We start from the raw sequence: 15,670 nt of genomic DNA on the forward strand, positions 1-15,670 counted from the left end.
GTGTCAATCCACTTCACTGGAAGTCTTCCTCTTTTCCGCTGACCCTGTACTCTGCCAAGCATGATGTCCTTCTCCAGGGACAGATCCCTCCTGACAACATGTCCAAAGTATGTAAGACGCAGTCTCGCCGTCTTTGCTTCTAAGGAGCATTCTGGTTGTACTTCTAAGACAGATTTGTTCGTTCTTTTGGCAGTCCATGGTATATTCAATATTCTTCACCAATACCACAATTCAAAGGCATCAATTCTTCTTCGGTCTTCCTTATTCATTGTCCAGCTTTCACATGCATATGTTGTGATTGAAAATACCATGGCTTGGGTCAGGTGCACCTTAGTCTTCAAGGTGACATCTTTGCTCTTCAACACTTTAAAGAGGTCCTTTGCAGCAGATTTACCCAATGCAATACATCATTTGATTTCTTGACTGCTGCTTCCATGGCTGTTGATTGTGGATCCAAGGAAAATGAAATCCTTGACAACTTCGATCTTTTCTGCCTTTATCATGATGTTGCTTAATGGTCCACTTGTGAGGATTTTTGTTTTCTTTATGTTGAGGTACAATCCATACTGAAGGCTGTGGTCTTTGATCTTCATTAGTAAGTGCTTCAAGTCCTCTTCACTTTCAGCAAGCAAGGTTGTGTCATCTGCATAACACAGGTTGTTAATGAGTCTTCCTCCAATCCTGATGCCCCATTCTTCTTCATATAGTCCAGCTTCTCAGATTATTTGCTCAGCATAAGGATCGAATAGATATGGTGAAAGAATACAACGCTGACGCACACCTTTCCTGACTTTAAACCAATCAGCATCCCCTTGTCAGTCCGAACGACTGCCTCTTGATCTATGTAAAGGTTCCTCATGAGCACAATTAAGTGTTCTGGAATTCCCATTCTTCGCAATGTTATCCATAATTTATTAAGATCCACACAGTTGAATGCCTTTGCATAGTCAATAAAACACAGGTAAACATCCTTCTGGTATTCTCTACTTTCAGCCAGGATCCATCTGACATCAGCAATGATATCCCTGGTTCCACATCCTCTTCTGACACCGGCCTGAATTTCTGGCAGTTCCCTGTCAATATACTGCTGCAGCTGTTTTTGAATGATCTTCAGCAAAATTTTCCTTGTGTGTGATATTTATGATATTGTTCTGTAATTTCCACAATCAGTTGGATCACCTTTCTTGGGAATAGGCATAAATATGGATCTCTTCCAGTCAATTGACCAGGAAGCTGTCTTCCATAATTCTTGGCAAGGATGAGTGAGCACCGCCAGTGCTGCATCTGTTTGTTGAAACATCTCAATTGATATCCCATCAATTACTGGAGCCTTGTTTTGCGCCAATACCTTCAGAGCAGCTTGGGCTTCTTCCTTCAGTACCATCGGTTCCTGATCATATGCCACCTCTTGAAATGGTTGAACATCGACTAATTCTTTTTGGTATAATGACAATGTGTATTCCTTCCATCTTCTTTTGACGCTTCCTGCATCATTTAATATTTTCCCCATAGAATCCTTCACTATTGCAACTCGAGGCTTGAATTTTTTCTTCAGTTCATTCAGCTTGAGAGACACCAAGCGTGTTCTTCCCTTTTGGTTTTCTATCTCCAGCTCTTTGCACATGTCATTATAATACTTTACTTTGTCTTCTCGAGACACCCTTTGAAATCTTCTGTTCAGTTCTTTTACTTCATCGATTCTTCCTTTTGCTTTAGCTGTTCGACATTCAAGAGTAAGTTTCAGGGTCTCCTCTGACATCCATCTTGGTCTTTTCTTTCTTTCTTGTCTTTTCAATGACCTCTTGCTTTCTGCATGGATGATGTCCTTGATGTCATTCCACAACTTATCTGGTCTTCAGTTGCTAGTGTTCAATGCGTCAAATCTATTCTTCAGATGGTCTGTAAATTCAGGCGGGATGTACTAAAGATCATATTTTGGCTCTTCTGGACGTGGTACTCTGATTTTCTTCAGTTTCAGCTTGAACTTGCATATGAGCAATTGATGGTCTGTTCCACAGTCGGCCTCTGGCCTTGTTCTGACTGATGATATTGAGCTTTTCCATTGTCTCTTTCCACAGATGTAGTCAATTTGATTTCTGTGTGTTCCATCTGGCAAGGTCCATGTGTATAGTCTCCATTTTTGTTGGTAAAGAAGGTATTTGCAATGAAGAAGTCGTTGGTCTTGCAAAATTCTCTCATTTGATCTCTGGCATTGTTTCTATCACCAAGGCCATATTTTCCAACCACAGATCCTTCTTCTTTGTTTCTGACTTTCGGATTCCAATTGCCAGTAATTATCAATGCATCTCGATTGCATGTTCTATCAATTTCAGACTGCAGCAGCTGATAAAAATCTTCTATTTCTTCATCTTTGGCCCTAGTGATTGGTGCATAAATTTGAATAGTAGTCGTATTAACTGGTCTTCCTTGTAGGTATATGGATATTATCCTATCACTGACAGCGTTGTACTTTAGGATAGATCATGAAACGTTCTTTTTGACGATGAATGCAACACATTCCTCTTCAAGTTGTCATTCCTGGCATAATAGAGTATATGATTGTCCGATTCAAAATGGCCAATACCAGTCCATTTCAGTGCACTAATGCCTAAGTATCGATGTTTATGCATTCAATTTCATTTTTGACGATTTCCAATTTTCCTATATTCATACTTCATACATTCCAGGTTCCGATTATTAATGGATATTTGCATCACCTAAACAGACCATAACAAAAGGAGAAATTGAAAAGGTAATGGAATAAAACAACAACAAAAAAACTGACCCAGATGGCTTCACGGGAGAGTTCTACCAAACTTTCAGAGAAGAGTTAACACCACTACTACTAAAGGTATTTCAGAGCATAGATAAGGATGGAATACTCCCAAACTCATTCTATGAAGCCAGCATATCCCTGATACCAAAACCAGGTAAAGACACCACAAAAAAAGAGAATTACAGACCTATATCCCTTATGAACTTAGATACAAAACTTCTCAACAAAATTCTAGCCAAGAGAATTCAAAAATATATCAAAAAAATAATTCACCATGACCAAGTGGGATTCATACCAGGTATGCAGGGATGGTTCAACATTAGAAAAACAATTAATGTAATCCAAAATGTAAATAAGCAAAAGACAAGAACCACAGGATCTTATCAATTGATGCAGAAAAGTCATTTGTCAAAGTTCAACACCATTAATGATAAAAACTCTCAGCACAAGGGGAACAGAAGGAATACTCCTCAACATAATAAAGGGCATTTATACAAAGCCAACAGCCAACGTCCTAAATGGAGAGAGCCTGAAAGCACTCCCCTTGAGATCGGGAACCAGGCAAGGATGCGCTTTATCTCTTATTCAACATTGTACTGGAGGTCCTAGCCAGAGCAATTAGGCTAGATAAAGAAATAAAGGGCATCCAGATTCATAAGGAAGAAGTAAAATTATCTCTATTTGCAGATGACTTGATCTTATACACAGAAAACCCTAAGGAATCCTCAAGAAAACTACTGAAACTAATAGAAGAGTTCAGCAGAATATCAGGATTACAAGATAAACATACAAAAATTAGTTGAATTTCTCTACACCAACAAAAAGAACATTGAGGAGGAAATCACCAAATCAATACCATTTACAGTAGCCCCTGAGCAGATAAAATACTTAGGAATAAATCTTACTGGAGATGTAAAAGACCTATACAAAGAGAACTACAAGACGCTACTGCAAGAAACTAAAACAGACCTACATAATTGGAAAAACATACCTTGCTCATGGATAGGAGGACTTAACATTGTAAAAATGTCTATTCTACCAAAAGTGATATATAAATACAATGCAATTCTGATCCAAATTCCAACATTTTTTAATGAGATATAGAAAGAAGTCGCCAACTTCATACGGAAGGTAAAGAGGCCCCGGATAAGTAAAGCATTACTGAAAAAGAAGAACAAAGTGGGAGGCCACACTCTACCTGATTTTAGAATCTATTACGCTGCCACTGTAGTGAAAACAGCCTGGTACTGGTACAGCAACAGATACATAGACCAATGGAACAGAATTGAGAATCCAGACATAAAGCCATCCACATATGAGTAGCTGATATTTGACAAAAGCCCAAAGTCAGTTAAATGGGAAGAGACAGTCCGTTTAACAAATGGTGCTGAAATAACTGGATATCCATCTGCAAAAAAGTGAAACAATAGCCGTATCTGTCACCATGCACAAAAACGAGCTCAAAATGGATCAAAGGCCTAAATATAAAATCTAAAACGATAAAGATCATGGAAGAAAAAATAGGGACAATGCTAGGAGCCCTAATACATGGCATAAACAGTATATAAAACATTACTAACAATGCAGAAGAGAAACCAGATAACTGGGGGCTCCTAAAAATCAAACACCTATGCTCATCCAAAGACTTCACCAAAAGAGTAAAAAGATTACCTACAGACTGGGAAAAAGTATTTAGCTACAATATTTCCAATCAGCATCTGATCTCTAAAATCTGCATGATACTGCAAAAACTCAACTAGAAAAAGACAAATAACCCAATTAATAAATGGGCAAAGGATATGAACAGCACTTCACTAAAGAAGACATTCAGGTAGCTAACAGATACAAGAGAAATTCTCACAATTGTTAGCCATTAGAGAAATGCAAATCAAAACTACAATGAGATTCCACCTCACTCCAACAAGGCTGGCATTAATCCAGCAAACACAAAACAATAAATGTTGGAGAGGTTGTGGAGAGACTGGAACACTTATACACTGCGGGAGGAAATGTAAAATGGTACAACCACTTTAGAAATCAATTTGGCGTTTTCTTAAAAACTAGAAATAGAACTACCATATGATCCAGCAATCCCACTCCTTGGAATATATCCTAGAGAAATAAGAGCCTTTACACGAACAGATATATGCATACCCATGTTCATTGCAGCACTGTTTACAATAGCAAAAAATTGGAAGCAACCAAGGTGCCCATCAACGGATGAATGGATAAATAAACTATGGTATATTCATACAATGGAATACCACGTATCAATAAAGAACGATGATGAATCCGTAAAACATCTCAAAACATGGAGGAATCTGGAAGGCACTATGCTGAGTGAAATTAGTCAGTTTCAAAAAAGCAAATATTATATAAGACCACTATTATAATTACTGAAGAAATAGTTTAAACAGAGAAAAAAATATTCCTTGATGGTTACAAGAGGGGGTAGGGAGGGAGGGAGCAAGAGGGGTATTCAGTAATTAGACAACCCAATTAGATAGTAGATAAGAATTATTTTAGGTGATGGGAAAGACAACACACAATACAGGCAAGGTCAGCACAACTGGACTAAACCAAAAGCAAAGAAGTTTCCTGAATAAACTGAATGCTTCCAAGGCCACTGTAGCAGGGGACATCTAGGTCAATTGGCATAATAAAATCTATTAAGAAAACATTCTGCATCCCACTTTGGAGAGTGCTGCCTAGGGTCTTAAATGTTAGCAAGCAGCCATCTAAGATGCATCAATTAGTCTCAATCCACCTGGAGAAAAGGAGAATGAAGGACAGCAAAGACACAAGGTAATTATGAACCCAAGAGACAGAAATGGCCACATAAGAGAGAATACATCAGCCTGAGACCAGAAGAACTAGATGGTGCCCAGCTACAACTGATGACTGCCCTGACAGGCAGCACAACAGAGAGCCTCTGAGGGAGCAGGAGAACAGTGGGATGCAGACCTCAAATTCTCATAAAAAGACCAGATTTAATGGTCTGACTGAGACTAGAAGGACCCCAGAGATCATGGGCCCCAGACCTTCTGTTAGCCCAAGACAGGAACTTAAAGCCAACTCTTCAGACAGGGATTGGACTGGAGTAATGGATAGAAAATGATAGCAGTGAAGAATGAGCTTCTTGGATAAATCAGACACATGAGACTATGTTGGCATCTCTTGCCTGGAGGGGAGATGAGAGGGCAGGGGAAGTAAGAAGCTGGCCAAATGGACACGAAAATGCAGAGTGGAGGGAAGGAGGGTGCTGTCTCATTAGGGGGAGAGCAATTGGGAGTATATAGCAAGGTGTATATAAATATTTGTATGAGAGATTGACCTAATTTGTAAGCTTTCACCTAAAGCAAAATAAAAATTAAAAAAAAAGAAAGAAGGATAAATTTTAAAAAGAAACAAAATTCAGCCCCCAATAGTCATATTTACACTAACAAACCCAAATATTGAGGGTTAATGTATGATGTCTCTGAAATTATTGGTAAAGACTAGTTCCCACCATGGAAACCTGGGCTTCTTTGGGGTGTGGTGCGGTGGGGTGGGTTTTGTGGTGTTGTCAACCCATCCTAACAAACCTTTTCCCTTTTAATTTCATTTCTCTTCATCACTGTCTCTACCTTCACTGGATTCTTAGGTACACAGTTTTATCTCCTCCCTAACCCCAACCACCAACTTTTGATGATCTCAGCATCTGAAGTAGAAGACCCATTTGACATGCTACCTTCATAATGCCTTCCCAAGTCTGTTATCTTCCCACCTTCTACACCAGACACCAAGCACCAAGCACTATCTCCTGGGCAGACAACATCCTGTGAGAAAACTTCCACCACTGAAATGTTGGACTCCATTATTTCTTTCTCTGGTCACAGGCTGCTAACCTTCTCTCTCTGCAGTTGTCTCACCTTCATATAAGTTATGCAACCTCTTTGAAACTTCTACTTCTTTGGATGCTTAGGTCCCCTCTGTCATCACCTCTCCATCCTTCTAAGATAAACCAAAACCAAACCCATTGCTGTCGAGTCGATTGCAACTCATAGCAACCCTATAGGATAGAGTAGAACTGCCCCATAGAGTTTCCAAGGAGCGCCTGGTAGATTTGAACTGCCGACCTTTTGGTTAGCACTTAACCACTACACCACCAGGGTTTCCCCTTCTAAGATAGGGCCTCTAAAATCTCTCATGTCAACAAATGCAACTTGCTCATTTCTTCATCCTTCTACTCAACACCTGCAAGGAATAAACCCCTGATGGATCAGTACCACTGGAAGAGGTGCATATAACAGAAAATATTGTACAGGGCAAGTAGTGTTAAACTCATGAATAATCTTTCACAGCTGACCATGGAAATTACATTGGCTAATAGAAGCTGTTCATTGGTACTCCCCCTGTCAGCCCCCTCAGCCCCAGTGACACCCAGGGAATGTGCTATACCTGCCATACCTTACATACAATTGTGGCTTCCATGACTCAATTTCCAGCCCCTAACAGCTGAAGAAAATTGCACAGCTTTGAAGACAGTGCCTTTACAAATGGATGATCTTGGTTTAGGAACATCATTGTTTGTAAATCACGTTATGGACCTTTAACTCCCCTCTGATTCCTCTCATTGGCCAAATATGAACTACCCTACTGTCAAAACTTCAATAGTTCATCTCACAGAATGCTATTCAAAGGAGAATGAGACGTAGACATCTCTAGAAAGATTGGTAGATCAGTAAGCACTTGAAAGTAAGTTTTAAAAAAATGTGTTCCATCTGGAACACTGATTGAATAAGGGCATCAATACAGACCTGAGAGAGTGGCTTTCTGTTGGCACAGTTTATGCCTCCAATGAAGACCATGTTGGGCATGATTGGCCTGGGGTAGTCCATCACAAAGTCTCGTCTGAACAGCCACACAGATCCATAGCTGAAAATGTCCACCACAGACACCTCTCTCTGAAAGAGCTCAGAGGCAAGGCTTGCAAAAGGAGTAAAAGAAATACTGCAAAAATACTGCAGGGCCAGAGGATAGAGCACGTTCTTGACCCTTTGCAGAAATGTCATGTGGTCTGAATTCTTTGTAAACAATCTGGGAATATATGAAGATGGATTTGGACACTGCGCGCCCTCAAAATCCAAGTCACATGGAACGGAACGCAAAAAATACACAGCAGGAACTGACAGGTACTTGGCCAGCACTGCCCCACAGAGATTAAAAGGGTCAGTTAAAACCACATCGAAGGAACTATCATTCAGATACCTGATCAGGTCCTTGTTATACAAAAGACTTGCACAAGACCTTTGATAGAATGCAACCACATTTTGAGAAATTGTGATCGTTTTAAAAAATGTCTTCAGAAAATGTTCAGTTTGAAAAACCAGGTGGTTATGGCGCAGGAAGAAGTCTTCAAATTCCTCCTGGGTGTATGGAATGGCATAGGTTTTCAGGGTGAAGAAGTCATCTCCTTTAACTTGCACATTCACCTCAGGCGCAAGGACAACTGCCTGGTGGCCTCTGGCGTGGAGCTCCTGCACAGCCTTTCTCATGCTGAGCCAGTGGCTGCCCTCCATGGGCACCACCAGCACCTTCCCGCCCTCAGTCCAGGGCTCAACACACAGCAAGAGAAGCAGCACCCTGAGTGCAGACAGGGCAACCCAGAGTCCAGCAGCCATCTCAGCAGAAGCCAAAGCCACTGGCTTTCCCCACAGGCCGTGCCTACTACATAAGTTTCCTTCATGTTATCTTATCACTGAGCCACTTAGCAAAATGGAATTTAATTGGAAGACAGAATATCCTCCTTAAGTTAATCATTACACATTTGATCTAAACCTTCACCCCATTTTCCGGCCCTTCTGCCTCCACCTAGGGAGATAGACCCCACCCACCCATCAATCTTGGAAAAACTCATCTGACCCTGCTGCTCTCTCTGGGGAGAATTCTAGTTCACTCTTTTATTTTTTATCCAATTCCTAAAGCAAATATGTGGGCACCCATGTCATGCCATCATCTCCTATTTCTCTGTGAGCCATGTTCTGCCAGGCCATAGCTGAGCTCTGAGGCATCACTGGTGCCCTAGACCCCAAATGTAAGCTGATGCTGGATGGGACAGGTTGGTGACCCTTAAAACTCTTTCTTCCCAGTGATAGGTAACATGGAGCACATCTGAAAAAGGTGTGCTTTGTCTAAATAGGTGGGCTCTCTGGTTGTGTTCATATTCCACACCAGGATCTTTCTGTAATGTCCAGGGAAGACATTGCTTGTAGACTTGGCTTTCAGATACAGTAATACCTGGAGGGACCCTGAACTCAAGACTTGAAGACAACAGAAGGATTGGTTGAGAATTTTACATCTTCTACCCCATGGAGACTTGCAATTATCTGAAGCATTTATGTGCAGGAAAGCCTTAGCAATGACAACAAGGGTTCAGATAGCATCCACCTCCCAGGGTCTGGTACCATGGGACATTAGGGATCTGTGATCTGGCCTCAGATCTGGCCCTGTCTGAAGGCTAAAGGTCCCAGTCTTCTGTTACTGTGTTCAGAGACTGCTGTGGACTTTTGCCTGGTCTGTAAGACATTCTGTAGTTCAACTTCAGGATTTAACCCAAAATCATTAGTGGTCCCAAGTCCTGATAAGAATGGATTCTTCCGGAACAGGACAGGATACTTAATTTTTGGGGCCCATTGTTCAAATTTCAAGGTGGTGACAGCAGTGCATTAAAATATGAGGGCCCTACTGAGCACATGTCACTCACCACTGAGGCTGAGCCTGCTCCAGAAAGTCACTCTTTGGTGTGCTAGACTGTCTCCTTGGGCTGCCCAAACTTCTATTTCACTGAGTGTGCCCTTCTGCTTCCGCATTAGCTGCAACGATGGCATTCTGGCCCAGGCCACCATGACTAGCTCAGCCTTCCCTTTGGGAGGGAGTCTTTGCCATTAGAGAGCCACACTGAAAAGAGATTCCACCGTGGGACAGATGCAGTCTTGCCCAGACAGTTCCTGTGCTGGACTAAGCCTTGCTCATGGTGCTGTCTTGGTTATCTAATGCTGCTAAAACATAAATACCACAAGTGGATGGTTTTAACAAAGAGAAATTTATTCTCTCACAGTCTAGGAGGCTAGAAGTCTGAGTTCAGGGTGTCGGCTCCAGGGGAAGGCTTTCTCTCTCTGTTGGCTCTGGAGGAAGGTGCTTGTCATCAATCTTCCCTGGTATGGGAGCTTCTTATGGAGGAATCCCGGGTCGAAAGGACACACTCTGCTGCTGGCATGACTTTCTTGATGGTATGACGTCCCCTTGTCTCTCTGCTCCCTTCTCTCTTTTATATCTCAAACGACGTTGACTCAAGATTACAATCTAATCTTGTAGATTCAGTCCTGACTCATTAACATAACTGTCTGTAATCCTGCCTCATTAACATTAAGAGGTAGGATTTACAATACGTAGGAAAATCACATCAGATGACAAAATGTTGGACAGTAACACAATATTCAGAAACATGGCCTAGCCAATTTGATGGTTATTTTGGGGCGCACTCAATTCAATCCATGACACTTGCTTACTGGGTCATCTGCCCCTGGTTCCTATGTTACACTAGCTGCAGCTATGCAGAGAGCTTTTTCTTTCCCCACACCCCTCATAACAACTAATCTTCTTTTGTCTCCATGGATTTACCTAGCCTAGACATTTCATAATTATGAAACCATACAGTATTTGACCTTTTGCGTCTGGCTTAATTCACTCACTTTTCAACGATTACTCATTTGGTGGCAAGTTTCAGAACTTTGTTTCTTTTTGTGACTGAATAGTACTTCATTGTGAGTATGTTTTGGGTACCATCAGTCGATTCTAACTCACAGCAACCTCATGTGATAGAATAGAATGGACCCCAAGTTACAGAGTAGAAAGACCCCATGGGATTTTTCTTGGCTGGAATCCTTATGAAAGAAGATTACCATATCTTTCTCCCACAGAGAGGTTGGGTGGGTTCCAACCATCAAACTTTCGGTTAGCAGCCTATGTATATACCACTATTTATTTATCCGTTCCTCTGTTGATGGGTGACTTAGTTCGGGTTCTGTTCAGGAGCAAAACCAGTGAAGTGTATATAAATATATACAGAGAATTTTTCTTCAAGAAAATGGCTCATGCAATTCTGAGGAAATGGCTCATGAATTCTGGGAGCTGGCAAGTCCTATATCCATGGGCAAGAGGACAGGCAGAAGACCTGTGCTGGCTCACTTAGTTGCGAGGGTTGAAAAACCCAAAATCTGTGGGTCAGGTGGCAGGCAGGAGGCTTCTGCTGGCTCATGAAGTTGCGGGGGGTTGGTGAAAAAAATTCTGAGGGTCAGACAGCAGGCCAGAGACTTCTACAGGCTTTTTTCCCCAATATCAACGGTCAGCATTGAGAAGAGTGCAGGGCAGAAAGAGAATGAGAGCTTTGCCAGAACATGCATTTATATGCTGGAGGCAGGCCTCGCCCCCAAGGAAACTCCCCTTTCAACTGATTGGCTGCTCACATCAGATCACAAAATGAAAGGTGATTACATAGTGCCTGCCAAAGCACTGAGAATCATAGCCTACCTGAGTTGACAAGTAAGGTTAACCATCACAGTGGACAGTTAGGTTGTTTCCACCTTTCGGCTCTTGTGAATAATGTTGCTATAAACATTGTTGTTTATAATTGGTATAATTTTTATATTGCAAGAAGCTGGACTATATGAAGAAGAACGGGGTATCAGGATTGAAGGAAGACTCATTAACAACCTGAAACATGCAGATGACACAACCTTGCTTGCTGAAAGTGAAGAGGACTTGAAGCACTTACTGATGAAATCCATACTGATGAAATCAGTATGGATTACACCTCAACATAAAGTAAACAAACACCCTCACAACTGGACCAATAAGCAACATCATGATAAAGGGAGAAAAGATTGAAGTAGTCAAGGATTTCATGTTACATGCATCCACAATCAACACCCATGGAAGCAGCCGTCAAGAAATCAAATGACGCATTGCATTGGGCAAATTTGTTGCAAAAGACCTCTTTAAAGTATTAAAAAGCAAAAATGTTACCTTCAAGACTGACATGCACCTGACCCAAGCCATGGTGTTTTCAATCACCTCATATTCATACGAAAGCTGGACAATGAATAATATAAGGAAGACCAGAAAAGAATTGATGGCTTTGGATCATAGCATTGGCAAAGATTATTGAATATACCATAGACTGCCAAAAGAAGGAACAAATATGTCTTGGAAGAAGTACAGCTAGAATGCTTCTAAGAAGGAAGAATGGCGAGACTACATTTCACATACTTTGGACATGTTATCAGGAGGGACCAGACCCTGGAGAAGGACATCATGCTTAGTAGAGGATTAGCAAAAAAGAGGAAGACCCTCAACAAGACAGACTGACACAGTGGTGGCAACAATGGGCTCCAATATAGCAATGGCTGTGAGGATGGCACTGGACTGGGCAATATTTCATTCTGTTGTACACAGGGTCACCATGAGTTGAAATCACCTGGATGCACCTAACAACAACAACAATTATTGCCTTTTATTATCAGTTTCTTTATAAATTTGGTGTCTATTTGCTGGCAAGTGAACATCTGAAAATGATAAGATCAGCAAATTACACGCTACATCATTGTATGTAGTACATATCAATAAGATGTACAAGAAAAAAAAAAAGAATGGTCATAAGTATGATTTGTTGTAACTCGAATACATCATAAGTAAGGAAGTACCTGTATCCGGCGGTAGGACCAGCAAGTAACCTAAATGAGATCACCTTTGCTCTGCTAAGATCTCACTACTCCCTTTTGGCTGTACAGCTATATCTGAAATAGCCATCTGTCAGAGAGCAGTACCAGGACAACATTTTTAGATTTCTTCACTGTGATTGTCTGCTGTGTGTTTATGACTCAATCTAATAAACAAGATCAAAAGCTAAGTAAGAAGACATCATTGTTGTTGTTAGGTGCCCTCTAGTTGGTTTCGACTCATAGTAAACCTGTGTGCAGTAGAAGAAACACTGCCCAATCCTGTGCCATCCTCACAATCATTGCTGTGTTTGAGCCTATTGCTGCGGCCACTGTGTCTCTCCATCTCATTGAGGTTCTTCCTCTTTTTTGCTGACCACCTACTTTACCAAGCATGATGTCTTTCTCCAGGGACTGGTCCCTCCTGATAACATGTCCAAAGTACGCTTCTAAAGAGTATTCTGACTGTATTTCTTCCGGCAAAGATCCTTCTTTTCTTCTGCAGCCCGTGGTATAGTCAATATTCTTCACCAACACCATAATTCAAAGGCATCGGTTCTTCTTCTTCCTCCATGCATCTGTCAGTTTGTCGTACTGTGGGGGCTTGCATGTTGCTGTGATGCCGGAAGCTATGCCACCGGTATTCAAATACCAGAGGGTCACCCCTGGCAGACAGGTTTCAGCTGAGATTCCAGACTAAGACAGACTAGGAAGAAGGACCTGGCAGTCTACTTCAGAAAAGAATTAGCTAGGGAAAACATAATGAATAGCAGAGGAACATTATCTGATATAGTGCCAGAAGATGAACTCTTTAGGTTGAAAGGCACTCAAAAGATGACTAGGGAAGAGCTGCATTCTCAAAGTGGAGTCAACCTTAATGAGATGGATGGAGTCAAGCTTTTGGGGCCTTCATTTGCTGATGTGGCACAACTCAAAGTGAGAAGAAACAGCTACCAACATCCATTAATAATCGGAATGTTAAATGTATAAAGTAGGAATCTAAGAAAATTGGAAGTTGTCAAAAATGAAAAGGAAGACATAAACATCGACGTCCTAGGCATTAGTGAGCTGAAATGGACTACTATTGGCCATTCGGAATCAGACAATCATATGATCTGCTAAGCTGGGAATGACAACTTGAAGAGGAATGGCATTGCATTCATTGTCAAAAAGAATATTTCAAGATCTAGCCTGAAGCACAACACTGTCAGTGATAGGATAACATCCACACGCCTACAAGGAAAACTAGTCAATACAATGATTATTCAAATTTACACACCTACCACTAAGGCCAAAGATGAAGAAATTGAAGATTTTTACCAACTTCTGCAGACTGAAATTGATCAAACATGCCATCAAGATGCATTGATAATTAGTGATGATTGGGATGTGAAAGCTGGAAGCAAAGAAGGATGCACTAGTAACTACTGGTGACTGGAATGGGAAAGCTGGAAACGAAGAATCTGTAGCTGGAAAATATGGTCTTGGTGATAGAAACGTGCCAGAGATGGCATGACAGAATTTTGCAAGACCAACGACTTCTTCATTGTGAATACCTTTTTTCATCAACATAAATGGCAACTATACATGTGGGCCTTGCCAGGTGGAATAGACAGGAATCAAATCAACTACATCTGTGGAAAGAGATGATGGAAAAGCTCAATATCATCAGTCAGAACAAGACCAGGGGCCAACTGTGGAACAGAGCATCAATTGCTCATATGCAAGTTCAAGCTGAAACTGAAGAAAATTAGAAGTCCACAAAAGCCAAGTATGACCTTGAGTATATCCCACTTGAATTTAGAGATCATCTCAAGAAAAGATGTGACGTGTTCAGCACTGAATGACTGAAGACCAGAGGAGTTGTGGAATGACATCAAGAACATCATACATGAAGAAAGCAAAAGGCATAAAAAAGACAGGAAAGAAAGACCAAAATGGATGTCAGTAGAGAGTCTGAAACTCGCCTTTGAATGTCGAGTAGCGAAAGCAAAAGGAAGAAATGATGAAGTGAGAGAGCTGAACAGGAGATTTCAAAGTAGACCATGCTCGGCATTTCTCAAGCTGAAAGAATTGAAGAAAAATTTCATGGCTCGAGTTGCAACGTTAATATCTTGCAATATTGATAGTCTATGTTGCAATACTGATGTTCTATGGGGAAAATATTAAATTACACAGGAAGTACCACAGAAAGACAGAAGAAATACATGGAGTCACTATACCAAAAAGAATTGGTCAATATTCAATCATTTCAGGATATAGCATGTGATCAGGAACCCACGGTGCTGAAGAAAGAGGTTCAAGCTACCCTAAGGCAATGGCAAAAAAACAAGGCTCCAGGAATTGACAGAATACCAATTGAGATGTTTCAACAAATGGATGCATCTCTGCAAGTGCTTTCTCGTCTGTCTATACCAAGAAGTTTAGAAGAGAGTTACCTGGCCAAACGACTGGAAGAGATCCGTATTTATGCCTCTTCCAAAGAAAGATGATCCAAGTGAATGTGGAAATTCTCAAACACTATTATTAACATAACACATAGGTAAAATTCGTCCAAAGATTATTCAAAAGCAGCTGCAGCAGTATCTTGGCAGGGAACTGCCAAAAATTCAAGTTGGATTCAGAACAGGATGTGAAACCAGGGATATCATTGCTCATGTCAGGTGGATCCTGGTTGAAAGGAGAGAATATCAGAAAGGTGTTTACCTATGTTTTATTGTCTCTGCAAAGGTATTCAACTGTGTGGATCATAACAAATTATGGGTAACATTATGAAGAATAGGAATTCCAGAACACTTAATTGTGCGCATGAGAAACTTGTTCCTAGACCCAGAGGCAGTCACTGGAACAGAACAAGGGAATACCGCATGATTCAAAGTCAGGAAAAGTGTGCATCACGGCTGTATTCTTTCATCATAGTTATTCAAATAATCTGAACAAATAATCTGAGAAGTTGGGTATACAAAGAAGAACAGGGCATCAGGATTGGAGAAAGACTAATTAACAACCTGAATTATGCAGATAATACAACCTTGCTTGCTGAAAGTGAAGAGGACTTGGAGCACTTACTGACAAATATCAAAGACCGCAGCCTTCAGTATGGATTACACCTCAACATAAAGAAAACAAAAATCCT

General features: G+C 41.0%; 2 protein-coding genes across 2 annotated transcripts in view; both read right to left on the bottom strand.

Annotated features, from left to right (window-relative positions):
* Nucleotides 1–15,670, bottom strand: part of LOC100658045 (UDP-glucuronosyltransferase 1-6) — a 139,367-nt gene that overhangs the window by 71,781 nt on the left and 51,916 nt on the right.
* LOC135231509 (UDP-glucuronosyltransferase 1A3-like) lies at nucleotides 21–8,445 on the bottom strand. The gene has a single exon (XM_064286517.1). It carries the CDS (start codon nucleotides 8,437–8,439, stop codon nucleotides 7,480–7,482), a length of 960 nt encoding a protein of 319 aa, XP_064142587.1. The 5' UTR covers nucleotides 8,440–8,445; the 3' UTR covers nucleotides 21–7,479.

The sequence above is a fragment of the Loxodonta africana genome, chromosome 6 (assembly GCF_030014295.1).
Source record: "Loxodonta africana isolate mLoxAfr1 chromosome 6, mLoxAfr1.hap2, whole genome shotgun sequence".
Classification (NCBI taxonomy): domain Eukaryota; kingdom Metazoa; phylum Chordata; class Mammalia; order Proboscidea; family Elephantidae; genus Loxodonta; species Loxodonta africana.